The following is a 16179-nucleotide window of genomic DNA, read 5'->3' on the forward strand; positions in this document are numbered from 1 at the left end:
CAAATCACTAGGATCTTACTGCCATTTTTTTTAGTATCAAAGAATCATTTCCGACTCCCTCCCATCTCTAACGTATATTCATTTCCTCCCTCCCTGTCTCAAGTACATACACGCACTTCTTTTCCTTGTGTTTCCCATTTGACCATAACTTAGAGTTTCTGGAGTAGTGTTTTTCAAACAGTGGGTCATAACCCATTAGTAGAACAAGAATCTATTTGACCAATTTTTTTAATGAAAAAGATTAAAATAGAAAATACCAGAATGTACTACATAGAGAAAGTATCACAAATTTATTTCAGCTAAATATCTCATGTATTTGTATGTGATTACAATATAAAATGTATTTTTTATTGTGGATTGCCATTTTTAGAGTTTGAAACCCATCATTCTTGAGTATTTCATCTATTTGTGCCTTAAACCTAAATTTCTTTATTTTTTTTTTTAATTTTTTTTTTCAACGTTTATTTTTGGGACAGAGAGAGACAGAGCATGAACGGGGGAGGGGCAGAGAGAGAGGGAGACACAGAATCGGAAACAGGCTCCAGGCTCTGAGCCATCAGCCCAGAGCCCGACGCGGGGCTCGAACTCACAGACCGCGAGATCGTGACCTGGCTGAAGTCGGACGCTTAACCGACTGCGCCACCCAGGCGCCCCAAACCTAAATTTCTTTAAATATACATGTTGGGTGGTTACTGCATAAATATTTAGATAAGATTTTTTTTAACTGGAATTTTTGTTTATGCCTGATATCTTGTTTCTAATCTGCATGGCCAGAGGAAAACCCATAGTGTTGACAATGTTTTATGATGTTACTTTTTAAAAAAATCTGTTTTTCTGCATCATTTTGAATTAAAAGAATCCTCTTAGAAGACCAATATTTTTCCCCTAATAGAGTTCATACTGGTTTATATTGCTCCGAAGTACTAGAAAGCATGCCTGTGTATGTGCAACATTAAAAATAGGATTGATTTAGGGATGCCTAGGTGGGTCAGTTGGTTGAATGTCCAACTTTGGCTCAGGTCATGACCTCACGATTCATGGGTTTGGGCCCCACGTTGGGCTTGCTGTTGTCAGCATAGAGCCTGCTTTGGATCCTCTGCCCCTCCCCTCTCTCTCTCTCTCTCTGCCCCTCCTGCGTGGTCTCTCTCTCTCTCTCAAAAATAAATAAATATAAGTAAATAAAGGATTGGTTGATTAAAACCACAGTTAGATGTCACTTTACACCTGTCAGAATGACTAAAGTCAAACAAACCCACAAAAAATAACAAGTGTTAGTGAGGAAGGGGGGAAAATTGTGCATTGTTGTCTCGTGCATTGTGTCTCGTGCATTGTTGGTGGAATGCAAACTGATGCAGCCAGTGTGGAAAACAGTATGGAGGTTCCTCAAAAAATTAAAAATAGAATGTAGGGAGAGATTCTAGTTTTTCTTAATCCTGAACAACTAAACTAAGCATAAATATTTCTGCTTCTAGGGGATATGGGAAACAATTCAGTTCCAGGGCTCCTTCTCTTTAAAATTAACCAACCCTATTTTTTTTTTTTAATTCAAGTGTAGTTAACATACAATGTTATATTAGTTTCAAGTGTACAATATGATTCAACAGTTCTATACATTTGTTCATCAAGATAACTGTACTCTTTGGGGTGCCTGGGTGGCTCAGTCTGTTAAGCATCTGACTCTTGATTTCGGCTCAGGTGATGATCTCATGGTTTGTGAGTTCTGGCCCTGCATTGGGCTCTGCTCCAACAGCGTGGAGCCTGTTGGGATTCTCTCTCTCCCTCTCTCTGCCTCTCCCTTGTTCGTACTCTCTCTCCCTCTCTAAATAAATAAACATTAAAAAAATTTTTTTTAAAGAGAAGTAAATAATGTATGTAAAGTTCAGTGGCTAGCACATAGTAAGAGCTCAGTAACTGATAGTTGTGGTTTTTTTTTTTTTTTATTTCTTGAGTGTAGTTGACACAATGTTACATTAGTTTCAGGTGTACTGTATAATGATTCAACTCTATATATGGCTTAGTATTCGTAACAGCTAGAGATTTTCTAACAATTACAAGTTGTTTCTTTAGTAATGGGTCATTATAGCATTTAAAAGAAGCTATCAGCTTCTCTCTAACGATTAACAATAGCTATTCTAAGGTCATACAACAGTTGATGGAAATGCAAAGACTTGAAACCTGGTCTCTATCCTCAGTCCAGTACTCTGCACCATTCTGCTTTTTGCTTGAAAGAATTACTTAGAAATTTTTAGAATGTAATTAAAAGTTTTTTAGTCTAATAACCAGCTAAAGTTCTAGAATATTTTAACCATAATCAAGTGAAAATACTTCATAGAGAGCAATCATATTTAAACTGATCTGACCACAACACAATTTTTTTAAAGTTCCATAACAAAGCCAACAGTTGAAATATTTCATTTGTTGTGTCTTCTGGCTTACAAAGACTAGTGCTGCTGAAATCTGAACACTATCCATTAACGACTTTTTTACAGTATTTTGTCTGTCGGGGCTTCATATTCTAACTGTTCTTTTTACTTGAGTAAACTGTTACGTAACTAGATTTTAAGTACTCCTTAAAATTACTTTGTGTTAGCAATAAACTGTTTTAAGGAGCTCAGATGGACCTATTATAAATAGCTTCTAAGAGTATGAGGTTCCAAAGATTGGTTACACTTCTGGACTACTGATAAAAAAACCCACTGGATATGAAAAAAGAAGTTTCTTAGAGTTGGTGCTCTGTCGCACCGCATTTTTGGGTAATAGAAAGGTGATGAAAAATACTATGTTTGTAAGCCAAGCTAATAACAGTACCGCAAAACCTAATTTCTGAAGAATATCACATGACCAGAGTCATTCTATTAATAGTGGATGTTGTAACAAAACAAAACAAAAAAAAACCTAGCCCCTTTATCCTGTGAAGGGTCCATTTATTTGATCATCACATATTCATTGTTCATTGCATGTTTTCTCTCAATTTTTGAATTAATGATTTAGGATCTGGAAGACTCACTTATATAAAAGCTCATTTTTACATTTTCTTTCCTGATTAGTTGCTTTCTAGTCACAAAATCAGATTTTCACTAAAGTGATATGACATAAAGTGACTTAATCCTATTTCATGAATTTTTTGTGTAGTACACGGAAGTAGTTCAAACTTCTAGAATGTTGTAGAGTGATGTTGTCAAATAGAAGCTAACAAAGTTTTAACATGTTTTACAAAAATTATTTTTAACAAATGAGTTTACATTTTTTAACTTTGTAATTTAACTTTTTTTTTAATTTACATCCAAATTAGTATATAGTAGTTTACATTTCTTTTTTTTTTTAATTTTTTTTTTTTAACGTTTATTTATTTTTGAGACAGAGAGGGACAGAGCATGAACGGGGGAGGGGCAGAGAGAGAGGGAGACACAGAATCGGAAGCAGGCTCCAGGCTCTGAGCCATCAGCCCAGAGCCTGACGCGGGGCTTGAACTCATGGACTGCGAGATCGTGACCTGAGCTGAAGTCAGATGCTTAACCGACTAAGCTACCCAGGCGCCCCTAGTAGTTTACATTTCTAAGACCAGAATTAATACAAGATTTTTTTTACTTTATTTATTTATTAAATTTTAATTCCAGTAGAGTTAACATATATTCAACAGTTCTATATTAGTACTCATCAAGATAAGTGTACTCTCATCCTTTTCACCTATTTCACCCATCCCCCAACCAACCTTCCTTCTGGTAACCATCTGTTCTCTATATTTAAGAGTCTCTTTTTTGGTTTGTGTCTCTCTCTCTCTTTTTTTCTTTTTTTTCCTTTGTTCATTTGTTTCTTTCTTAAAGTCCACATATGAGTGAAATCATATGGTATTTGTCTTTCTCTCACTGGCTTATTTCATTTAGCATTATACTCTAGTTGCATTCATGTTGTTGCAGGTGTGTGTGTGTGTGTGACATCTTTACCCATTCATCTTTTGATGAACAACACTTAAGCTGCTTCTATAATTTGGCTATTGTAAATAATGCTGCAATAAACATAGGGGTACACATATTCCTTCAAGTTGATGTTTTCACATTCTTAGAGTAAATACCCAGTAGTAGTGTAATTACTGGATCAATGGGTAGTTCTGTTTTCAATTTTTTGAGGAACCTCCATACTGTCTTCCACAGTGGCTGCACCAGTTTGCATTCCCACCAACACTGCACAAGAGTTCCTTTTTCTCCACATCCTCGCCAACGCTTGTCTTTTGAGTTTTTTATTTTAGCCATTCTGACAGGTGTGATGTGATACCTCATTGTAGTTTCTATTTGCATTTCCCTGATGATGAGTGATGTTGAGCATCTTTTCATGTGTCTGTTGGCCATCTGGATGTTTTCTTTGAAGAAATGTCTGTTCAGCATGTCTTCTGCCTATTTTTGCTTGGGTTATTGGGGTTTTGGGGTGTTGAGATCTGTAAGTTCTTCATATATTTTGGATACTAACACTTTATCAGATATGTCATTTGCAAATATCTTCTCCCATTCAGTAGGTTGTCTTTTATTTTTTGTAGGTTCTTTTGCTGTGCAGAAACTTTTTATTTTGATGTAATTCCAATAGTTTATTTTTGCTTTTGTTTCTCTTGCCTCAGGAGACATATTTAGAAAGATGTTGTTACAGCCGATGTCAGAAAAATTACTGCCTGTGCCCTCTTCTGGATTTTTATGGTTTTAGGTCTGACATTTAGGTCCTCTATGCATTTGAGTTTATTTTTGTGTATGGTGTAAGAAAATGGTCCAGTTTCATTCTTGTGCATGTCTCTACACAGTTTTCCCAATACCATTTGTTGAAGAGACTCTTTCTAATTGCATATTATTGCCTCCTTTGTTAAAGATTAATTGACCTGACCATTAAATTGCAAGTTTATTTCTGGGCTTTCTGCTCTTTTCCATTGATCTATGTGTTTATTTTTGTGTCAGTACCATACTGTTTTTATTACTACAGCTTTATGTTATCACTTGAAGTCTGAGAATTGTGATGCCTTGTTTTGTTTAACTTTTCAGAATTGCTTTGACTATTTGGAGTCTTTTGTGGTTCCATACAAATTTAAGATTGTTTGTTCTAGTTCTGTGGAAAATGCAGTTGGTGTTTTGATAGAGATTGCACTAAACCTATAGATTACCTTAGGTCATATGGGCATTTTAACAATATTTGTTCTTCCAATCTATGAGCATGGGATGTCTTTCCATTGCTTTGTGTCGTTTTCAATTTCTTTCATTAGTATTTTATAGTTTTCAGAGGTTTCTCACCTTTTTGGTTAAGTTTATTCCAAGGCATCTTATTATTTTTCGTACAATTGTGAAGGTAGTTGTTTCCTTAATGTTCTGCTGCTTCATTATTAGTGTATAGAAATGCAACAGATTTCTGTACATTGACTTTGTATCCTGTGACCTTACTCAATTCTTTTTATCAGTTCTAGTAGTTTTTTTGGTGGAGTCTTTAGGGTTTTCTTTATATAGTGTCATATCATCTGGTGCAAGAATTTTTAATGTCTTGTAATTAGTTTGCTTGGTCTAAGTTGCACCAAGGTAACTTTAGAGATGAATTCTATCAGAGAAGACTATTATTAGAGACAAATATAGTAATCTCCCTGGTTGTTACTGTGTTTTAAACATGAGACTAGATATCTCTGGTCTTTATTAGAGATATAGATCCCTAAGAGGAAAGTGGCCTTTACTTTCTCCCTCCTGGATCTATCTAGAAAAGTGTGATTATCCTGATAATTAAGTGAATCAGGTATTCTTATGGTTTCTGAATAACTTTTTGCTGTTTCTTTCTTGAATTTGTAGCACTATGTGCTGAAGTTATTTAGTCTGGCAACCTGAATAATTCCTACATTTCCTCTAGGAAGTTGAATCATTTGAAAAACTTATAGCTGTGTTTCTCTCATGTTAATAAATTACATTCACTATAAAATGTAGTGGTCATTAAGTATGGCCAAAGTTTGGTCTAAAATAAAAAAAAAAAATGTGTGAATAAGAGAAAAGAGAAGCTCTAGTGACAGTACTCACTAATTGTGGAAATTTTGCCATTATAGATGTGATTTTTTTTTTCTATCACTTCTCGGCCTTTTGGCTAAGATCAAATGTAGATGTGTGTGTGTGTGTGTGTTTTTTTTAAGCTTTATTTTTGAGGGAGAGAGAGAAAACGAGCACGAGCTGGAGAGGGGCAGAGACAGAATCCAAAGCAGCCCCAGTTTCTGAACTGAACCTGCCCAACATAGGGCTCGAACTGTGAGATCATGACCTGAGCGGAAGTCAGACGCTTAACCCACTGAGCCACCCAGGCAATCCTAGATGTGATATCTTACTTTGGAGATTTTGATAGTTGTTCCCTCTAAAAATTCAGTTAGCAGTTGATGACATAATTGAACCACAAGTTTTCATTACTTCTGGAAACTATCAATTTCCAATTTAGCATTATAATCAAAGATATTTTTACTTTAATAAGAAATTGTTCTAATATTTTTTGAGAAGCTACTTTTTAAAGAAAGCTGCCACTGTTAGCCTCTGGGCAAAAAAAAAAAAAAAAAAAAAAAAGTTTGACCTCCATAAAATCTGAATTTAATAATGAACTTATCATGAATGTCCTCCTTTGTGTTTATTAATGCAGGTAACAAAGGGAGTCCTTCGACTTGAAGCATGAGTTCAGATGCCAGCCAAGGTGTGGTCACTACTCCTCCTCCCCCCAGCATGCCTCACAAAGAGAGATATTTTGACCGCATCAATGAGAATGACCCAGAATACATTCGGGAGAGGAACATGTCTCCTGATCTACGGCAAGACTTCAACATGATGGAGCAGAGGAAACGAGTTACTCAGATCTTGCAAAGTCCTGTGAGTTGAAACAATCAGAAGGCTATACTTTTTCTTCTCTCTGGAGACCTTGATACAGGGAGGTAGGAGGTACCTTAAAGTACGCTCACAATAGAAGGGTGAAGGCAGAGTGACTACTAGTTGCCCCCAGGCTTTCAGAGGTAAAATGAACACCTCATTTACAGATTTAATTTGCAAAGCTTTAATAACAAACTAGTGTTGTCTTGGTGGTGTAAGTTTTCTTTGTGTGATTTCTGAGTGTAACGCTTCGTTAAAGGAGGACAAAAGATGGGGCCGAGCTAGGATCCTCAATTCAGAGTGAGTATCTGTGTAAAAAAGAAAGGCATGACTGAATTGTCAAGAGCCAAGAAACATATTTTCTTTCTTTGTGCACCCTGACACTCAGAGCAGCAGAGGAAGACTTCAAGCTTCTGCGGTGATGTGTGATCTGGCAGCCTAATGTGACATACACCTAATACAGGCACATAGATGCACACGTACCAAACTAACTACACTAAAAGTGGATTATAAACTGAAGCTGAAAATTTTGTCTGCACAGTAATATTCAGACTTTGTAAATCACATTAAAGTGATTTGTTAGTTTTCTTACAAGCCCTTAGTGGAATTGCAATGGTCACATATCAGTGATGGAAAATGAGAGAGAATACCTTGATTTAACATGCAAAATGAATTAGTAACTTTATGCATAATGAAGATCACAGACCCCTTAAGGTAGAGTTCAACAAACATAGACACATGGGGCCCGTGTTAGGGTTAATTAGGCTTCCAACTTAGGTACTAAGATAAGCACTAAGGCATAGAACTGCCTAAGGTGGCCCTGGTAAATCATTTTTGTTGTGCCCTTGTGAATTTAATCACAGAGGTTGAGCCCAAAGCCAAAGGGGAATTCTACTCTGAGTAACTCTGCTACACCAGTGGCCTAGATAAAAGCAAGTACAAGTTATAAAAGCAATGCAAACTTTGAGGAATTTAAGTATAGCTTAACTTTAAACCTATCCTTTAAATAAACCCATAAAGACATCTTTTCCCAATGGAAAGGAGATTAACCAGAGGATTCATCATGAGGGAGTAAATGTTCAGTGCCTTCTTTAATGCAAATCTAAACTCTGTGTTTATAAATACTTGAAGGGCACATTAATTATTTGGATCAAAACAGATATATTTCCTCTTCTAAAGAAACTCACTCCACTTTTGAGGGCTAACTTATTAACCAAATGATTATAGTAACATAGTATAAAGTAACAGAGAATGAGATGAAGTTCAGGTTTTGTTCAAAGTTGTTAAATATTGAGATTTCTCTGGGAAGTGCTCCAAAGAGGACCAGTTTTAACTGTAAAGTTTAAAAGTAAAAAGCTGCATTTTTATGAGCTGCATTTCTATGCCAGGGTTTTCGTTTTAATTTCCCCATTAAATAAAGACAGCATAACTTCGAGTAGATCTAATTTTTTTATACCTAAAAAAATTTCCATTTGTAAATTGGCTGGAATTACCAATTGTATTTATGCCTTAGGGAACTTAATGAAATAATGGGAAAAGCAAGACATATAGATTGTCATTTCCATATTCACATAGCAAGAATGGTAATTTTCATCCCAGAGAGGAACAAAGAAGATTTAAAAGAATTGTGGTTTGACCATTTTTTTCCCTAGATCTTTGCTAGTGAATTTAAAATCTCATTTGTGAAAGACTTAGAAAAGACATAAATTTTGTCTTCCTGCCATGTTTTGGGGCAGTGGTTTTCAAATTTCTTTTAATACAACAAACCTTTTAACAAAGAAATGATCCCTGGCGACCTGCATTAGTATCTATTGCTAAAAAACAAACTACCCCAAAATTTAGCAACTTAAAACAGCAAGCTTTTATTACCTCATTGTTTCTATGGGTGAGGAATTCAGGAGCAGCTTAGTTAAGTGTTTCTGGCTCAAGGTCTCTCACAGAGTTGCAGTCAAGACATCATCCATGGCTACTGTCACCTGAAGACCTGACTGGCCTGGAGATTTCTGCCCTTGAGATGGGTCACCATCTTTTCCCAATGGAAAAGCCACATGGCTATTGGCCAAGGACCACAGTTCCTTGCCATGTGGACCTTTACCTGAGACTGTTTGAATGTTCTCCTCCAGAGCAAGTATCTGGGAGAGAATCAAGAGGAGTCTGCAGTGCATTTTATGACCTAATCTCAGGCCTTAAACACCCATCACTTCCACCATATCTATAGTTAGAAGTGAGTCACTAAGTTCAGCTTATACAGGAGCTAAAGAAGGAGAGAGGAATTAAGATCCACCTTTTGAAGGGAGACTTGTCCCCTCTCTGACCACAATTTAGTTGAAAAGCATTGAAGTCTGCCACAATTTATTTACCTTGCTCCCACGCACAAAATGCACCCACTGTCTCCTAACACTCCTGCAAAAGCTTCAGCTCATTATAATATTTGCTTGAATCCAGAATCTCATCATCTAACTCTGGTCCAGCTACAGATGGTGCCCCTCAGGTGTGATTCCTTAAGTACAGGTCCTCTCAATCTGTACACCTGAGAACTAAAGAACTAAATCTGCGCCCCCCCCTCCCCACACACACAGCCAATGGTGGGGCAAGCAAAGATAACTGCTACTGAACATTCCTGTTCTAAAAGGGGGGAGTTAGGGGTACAGAGGAATAACTGGTTCATAGCAGGTGTGAAATCCATCTGGGCAAATGTTTAGAAGTTCCCTTAATGAAGACGTAGTCCTACTTTCCAGGGGTGACTCTCGCTAGTGGCTCTGCCTTCTGGGCTTTTGGTTCCACCCTCTGAGTCTTCTTTCCTTTTCCTCGAAAGTTAGCCTGTGTTCTTTTCTCAGCCTTCTTCCTTCTTGTAGAGGTTTTGAGGTTCAAAGACCTCTTCTTTTGGAACTACCTTTGTTCCTTCAGGCCCAAGCTTGCAGTGTTTCTGCAAATATAATTCTCTTAAAACCTGCGTGGGTCTCCTGTGAATATTGGAGTTCACTCTTTTCGACAAAACCCATAACCACTAATGATCAAATCAAAGATATGACTAATTTCTTGTTTGTAAGAAACAAGTTTGTAAGCCTTCTATTTAAAATGCTGAGTTTATTTGGGAAGACAGGAAAATAGGGAAACTAATAAAAGCAAAGTATAATACTTGTTTTTATTAAGCCCCTTATTAGCACCTATTATGGGCTCTATTATGTATCAAATCCTATTTAATCCTCAGAACAACTCAAACAAAAAAGTATTAATATCCCTAGTTTACAGATGAATAAACTGAAAGTTAGAGGTGTTAAATAACTTGCTAAAGTTTTTACAAGTTTAAATTGTGGGCTCTGAATGTAAACTCCAAAACTCAGACTTAACCAGTAGGTTGTGCCACTTAAAGCATTCAATAACAATGAAAAAATTCCACCCATATATTGTTTTATTCATCTTCGAATTCTGTCGTTCAGGTTCATTTAACCCAACATAGGAAGTTTCCAATCACAAGACATTTTGGTGTCTGTAAATCTGTTTGACAAACACAGTACCTTATTGCCTTGAGCTGAGAAAATAAGAAAAAAGAATGTTTCATCTTGACTTCCAAGTGTTACTTCTAGGAATTTCATGATCTTTCGTAATGTGCGTGTGTGTGTGTGTGTGTGTGTGCGTGTGTGTATACTACTATATATATCTATAGATATATCTATAGGTATATATAGATATCTAGATATCTAGATATATATATATAGATATACTATACACACACACACACATATATATATATATTTTTTAGTATATTTAATGTGTATGTATATTTAAACCTAATAAAGTGTTTGTCTTAGAAATCAAGTGCTGGTGAGTAAACAAGGTTTAGCTAGAGATCTTGTTAATGCAGCAGGGAGAATCTACAAGTTTTCTTTAACCAGTACACCCCTCATATATATGCCTATGGAAACCCTAGATTATCCTTAACCCCCTTATCTCAGAATGAGGTGTCTAAGGCAAACTGTTGGAATTAAATGATGTTTCATCAAAGTTAAAGACGCATATAAGTTGAAAAATTAACAGTACATTGTGCATAGTAGATATTTAGTAAAATTCTATGTACATTGATGGATGGATATATGAATAGCTGGGTGGGCTTTGAGTCATTAAACTCTTGAAGGTTGTCCATCAAGCTCCTGTTGAACTTAGCAGCTTAATGTGGAAAACAGTTGGTGGGTTTCAGAAAAAGAATGAATGTTCTCAAACCTCACCACTATGGAAAGCTATTTAATCTGGTTGACAGAAACGTGCAATGCTACTCTGAAAGATAGAACAACAGGAACTTATAGGTAGTGATAGCTCAGGCATGTGACACACTAACATTTCTTAATAACAGGGCAATATGTAATGCTACAAGCTACTTCAAATATAGGAGAAACTTCAAAGCCATATATATTTCAGAATATCACTATAAGGCCTAAAATGTTAACAGCGCACCTAGTTGGTCAGAATCACCGTCATTTATCTGGTCACGTTAGAAGCTTAAGATAAAGGTATTCTTTATTAATTTTGTTTGCATTTTTATTACATACTAGCTTCAAGAAAAGAGAGTATTCTAACCTTTAGCTTCATATTAAGACTTAGGTAGAGGATAAAGACCATCCAGAAGAAAATTTGGTTTATTTCTTTTTTCTCCTTTCAACAGGACCAGTGGTAATCTATTTCCAAATGAATACATTTCTTAATGGAGAAATTCTAAGTAAGTTTGTTATGCTCCTAATCCCACTTTGGGAGAGATCTAATAACATAATTGTAGAGTGCCTTGGGAGCAGCAAGTCTGTAATCTTTTTTTTTTCTTTTTGCTCCAATTTTTCTCTCTAGTAATTATTGAGGTAGAACATCCAGGTGTGAATATTTAAAATCAATCTCTGATATTTATCAGTATTCCATTACATAATGTCCATAAGTTAAACATTACTTATAAATCAACCTATGTAATTTTCTTTTCTTTTTGTTTGTTTTTTTTTTTTTTTTTTTCCTAGCCTTAACTGAAATAATTCAATCAGGTTATTTTCTTTTATCAAATTGGTCCTCTTTTCTGTGATTTACAATACCTTCCATCCAATATCACTTTCTCCTGAAAGCTCTGATTTTAGATACAGAAACTAGGATCTGATACTTCAAGGTAATTCTGCCTTTGGTTTTTTAGTATACATGAATATGTGTGTACTTAAAGTATAATCTTACCTACATGAATCTCAGGTCTCCAGATCTTTCTTGTTTTTATAATCACGTTTATTTTTATCCATACTTTATGAATTCAGAATTTATAGAATTGCTGTGTCAGTATTGACAGACAATGCATAAAATAAAAGGGTATGAGATTCAGATAAGGCTTTTAAGGCATGCTTTTTCTAATTCAAACATTTTGATTTTCATCTAGTGATTTTTTACTTTTTTTTTTTTTTTTTTTTTTTTTTTTTTATCATACTCTTTTGGATGTGTGTTAATGAGAGAGCTGTCCAAAATATAATACTCTGGGGACCAAACAAGTTTTCAAGTAGGATTTTGTTTGAGTTGAAGAATTAAATGACTTTCCAAAACTTTATAATGTTCAGTGAAGATTCATTTCTTATTTTTAAAAATAGATGAATTTCTCCCATTCTATGATGGACAGATCTAATTACACAAGAGGAATTTCTCATTCAAATAATGGACTTTTTTTTTTTTTTTTAATGTTTACTGACTTTGAGGAAGGGGAGAGGGGCAGAGAGAGGGGTAGAGAGAGAATCCCAAGCAGGCTCTGGGGCTGTCAGCACAGAGCCTGATGCAGGGCTCTGTCCCACGAACTTTGAGATCATGATCTGAGCTGAAATCAAGAGTCAGATGCTTAACCAATTGAGTTACCTAGGCGCCCCTCAAGTAACAAACTTTCAAGACTTTTTTAGATCTTCAGATTCTAATGCTAAAAACCTGTGAAATGGATTTTACTATCATTAACTCAATTAAGATTAAGATCAGATTCTTTACTTTCTTTCCTTATATTCTAGGAAAGGAAAACACTCTCGCTATTTTATTAATTGAGCACTGAACTAGACGCTCAGGGAGACTCCAGGAATGTGAAAGACAACAGCTTCAACCATCAGATATCATAGTGTGGTAGAGTGGGAAAAGTAAACCACAGTCCTATGATAGGTATCCTAAGAGTAGTAAAGGCAAATGTTAAAAGAATTGGAGTTGGGTGGGAAGAGAAGAAAGTGGAGATCCCACCTAATTGGGGTGATTAAAGGAGAGACTTCAGGAAGATCACATTTAAGACAAGTGTTAGATAAAGGGTAAGAACTGATTAGGTAGAGGAACAGCAGAAGCCAGCATTTCCCTTTGATGAAATAGAGTGCACAGGGATAGAAAAGTACGGTGTGATCATAGAGTGATGCGCAAACCTCATAGGCTAAATCAGAGCACAAGGTAGTAACAGTAGGTACACCCAAAAAGTTGCATGACGAATTATAGAGATCCTGGAGTACCAGACTGCTTGACCTATAAGGAGTCAGCCTATTTTCTCATCATTTCCAGTTCTAATCTGTTTATAACAAATGTTTTGATATGTACATATATATGCACACAGTGCTTGCTTTGGATCTGGGTTCACCACCACCTATTAGCTGCATGGCCTAGGAAACTCACTTAACTTGAGCTTCAGTTTCCTTGTCCAACTCCATGGACCTCATGGAGTTGTTGTGACAATTAAATGAAATAACATAAAAGCAAGTTGTGCAGAGCCTAGCCCATAGTAGGCAAGTATTTTTGTGAAAATTGTATACATGACTTATACACAGTATTGCTGATTTAAAGCACTTTATGGCAACACTTTGAAGATTATATAATTATAATTCCTTAGACCGTATTTTGGGTTTTAAAGGTCTCAGAGAATCTGTCCTCCTGATGGCAGTCAGGTTTATTATGTTCATGGATTCATGCATTCAAGGTGCAACAACTCCCACTACTTCCTCTTCTCTGCTCTTCTGTCTCTAAGATGGAAGACATGGTTTATGCTGTGGTTTGTGTATGTGTTGTTTGTCTTTTACCCTGACTCTTCTCTAGTGGACGCTCTAGGGAATTGTTGGTTTAATCTGACTTCCGAAGCCAAGCATGTGACCTTGCTGCCCTGTGTATAAGTTATTTTTTCATTCTGCTTTGATGGAAAAATTTTCAGCTGTAAGAGGGCAAGTATTTTGGTACTTGAGGACCATCATAATCTGCTGCTATGTAATTTTTTTTGCTATTTCAGTACAACCTAATGCCCTAATCTAGCCTAAGAGGTTTACTCTGTATTTCTGATCACAACATGCCTGCTGCCTTATTAGTTGTATTTGGTTTCAGTGATACAACCCATCTCCCGTAAAATTACAGGAAGATCCTGTGCCCAGCTGAGAGTTAGAGATTTCAACCTTTACTCCATTTACTTGTTAGCTGTGCAGCCTTGAGCAAATCACTGCCTATCTCAGGACTTTGTTGTGAGATTCAAATGAATAACTATAAAGGGTTATTTTATTAACATTGGATTTCAGAATATGGTTAACTGTCATCGTAAAGATAAAATTTTTATTCTTTGAATACAGTATTTTAAAGCTTAACATGTTTATAGATAAATTTTTAAAACCAGCTGAAATTTTATCATTAAATTTTATACTGTCTTACGACTGAGGTAATTATCTGAATAATACTCCAAATATATTTGAAACATTAAAAATGAGTTATAAATGTTCATGACCAAAAACATTAAATCTTTTGTAATAGAAGATTTCTTATCCGCTGAAGCACTTTCAACTATATAAAAACGTTAGGGCAATTTCACTTACTTTGAAAATTATTTTCCTGCACTTTGTGGAAACTAAATTCATATTTTTCTCTGAATTGATTTTAGAAGGGCTTACACATCCCCTTATGATACCATGGATCATCCCAAAGCTTTAGGATTGTGCCCACTGTATTGTGGGATGTATGGAAGTGGTAAAAGCATTTTCACTAGTGAAAATAGCATTTGACCTGGGTTCTTGCCTTTAACATTTACTGCCTTGGACAAATTTTTCAACCTTTCTTATTTAGCTTTTTCATCCCACTCAGCAGAAACGTCTCATCAGCTCATAAATAGTTGTGATTCTCTTGAGCAACTGGTTGGTTTTTAATCTTAAAGCCATTATAAATCATACTGAGCAGATTATCTTAATTAATTCATGTTGGCTTATGCCAACTGTAGCAAATGCCTACAGTTTTATAACATGCACTTTGTATCTTAATCTCATTGCTGGCTCTAACTAACCTCCTTATACTAATTTCTTCTCTTTAGCTTAATTTATCTAACCTGTATTTATTTTTTTAATAATTTTGATCTCTAGAATCTGCCTTAAATTCTTGCTGGAGCCACATGAGGAGGGGCATTCCATAAAATATTCCCATTTCTCAGTAAGTTATTGCAATGTAAATAATGAGTGATACACATAGTAGGTATCATCAGGTTTTTTGTTTGTTTTTTGGTTTTTTTACTGAGTGAATATTGGTTATAGCTGCTTTCAGCTGAAGAAAGTTTAAATAGAATTTGGTTTTGAAGGAAAGATAAAGTTTCAAAAGAGCAGATTGGCCCTTTGCCAGGTGTCCAGAAGTTTTCTATAGTTTATAAAAGATGAATGAGTGTATCTGAAAGATTCTTTCTCATCCAGCCTTAAATATGGTAAAATACTCATGTTACTCATCTGTATGAAAGTGTCCATCCATCTTATATATAGCTCACAACCATTTTATGTTCACTAAGTCGTAGAAATGTATTAATGGAGTTTTCTGATCAATGTCATGTGTCTTTGTAGAGGATATTTTATAGGATATTGTCTCTGGTTTAAGTCATATTTTTAAATGAGCGAGGTACAGTCAATGGATTTAGATGTTTAGAATTTTTTTAATGTTTGTTCATTTTTTGAGAGTGCACAAGCAGGGGAAGGGCAGAGAGAGAGGGGGACAGATGATCTGAAGTGAGCTCTGCACTGACAGCAGCAAGTCCAACGTGGGACTCGAACTCAACCCTGGGATCATGATCTGGGCCGAAGTTGGGCACTCAAACCAACTGAGCCACCCAGGCACCCCAGATGTTTAGAATTTTTATAATTGTGCTAACGATTTACATTTAAGAGCCCTCAAATTTGTAAAAGAAAAGCCATGTTTAACTGGTATAAACTGCTCCATGAACTCAGAATTCAAATATGGTCACTACTAGTTTTTAAATTAGTCTCTTAAACATTCACCTGCTGTATTAGCAGAAAGTACAGTATCTTCCTCTTGGAATTTCTGTTCTCCTCTAAGTTGTCCCAAGAACCTCAGT

At 35.8% G+C, this 16179-nt stretch overlaps 1 protein-coding gene across 12 annotated transcripts in view; it reads left to right on the plus strand.

Annotated features, from left to right (window-relative positions):
• The window catches only part of ADD3 (adducin 3), a 125128-nt gene that overhangs the window by 88377 nt on the left and 20572 nt on the right, over positions 1-16179 (plus strand). For 11 of the 12 annotated variants that reach the window (XM_045438853.1, XM_045438847.1, XM_045438854.1 and 8 more), the window contains exon 2: positions 6631-6854. In XM_045438853.1, coding sequence (XP_045294809.1) covers positions 6660-6854 — 195 coding nt within the window. In that variant the 5' untranslated portion in view covers positions 6631-6659. Of the gene's footprint in view, positions 1-6630; positions 6855-11511; positions 11566-16179 lie in introns of those variants that run through there. The other variant, XM_045438858.1, reaches the window with a different exon arrangement.

This window comes from Leopardus geoffroyi, chromosome D2 (assembly GCF_018350155.1).
Source record: "Leopardus geoffroyi isolate Oge1 chromosome D2, O.geoffroyi_Oge1_pat1.0, whole genome shotgun sequence".
In the NCBI taxonomy this organism is placed as follows: domain Eukaryota; kingdom Metazoa; phylum Chordata; class Mammalia; order Carnivora; family Felidae; genus Leopardus; species Leopardus geoffroyi.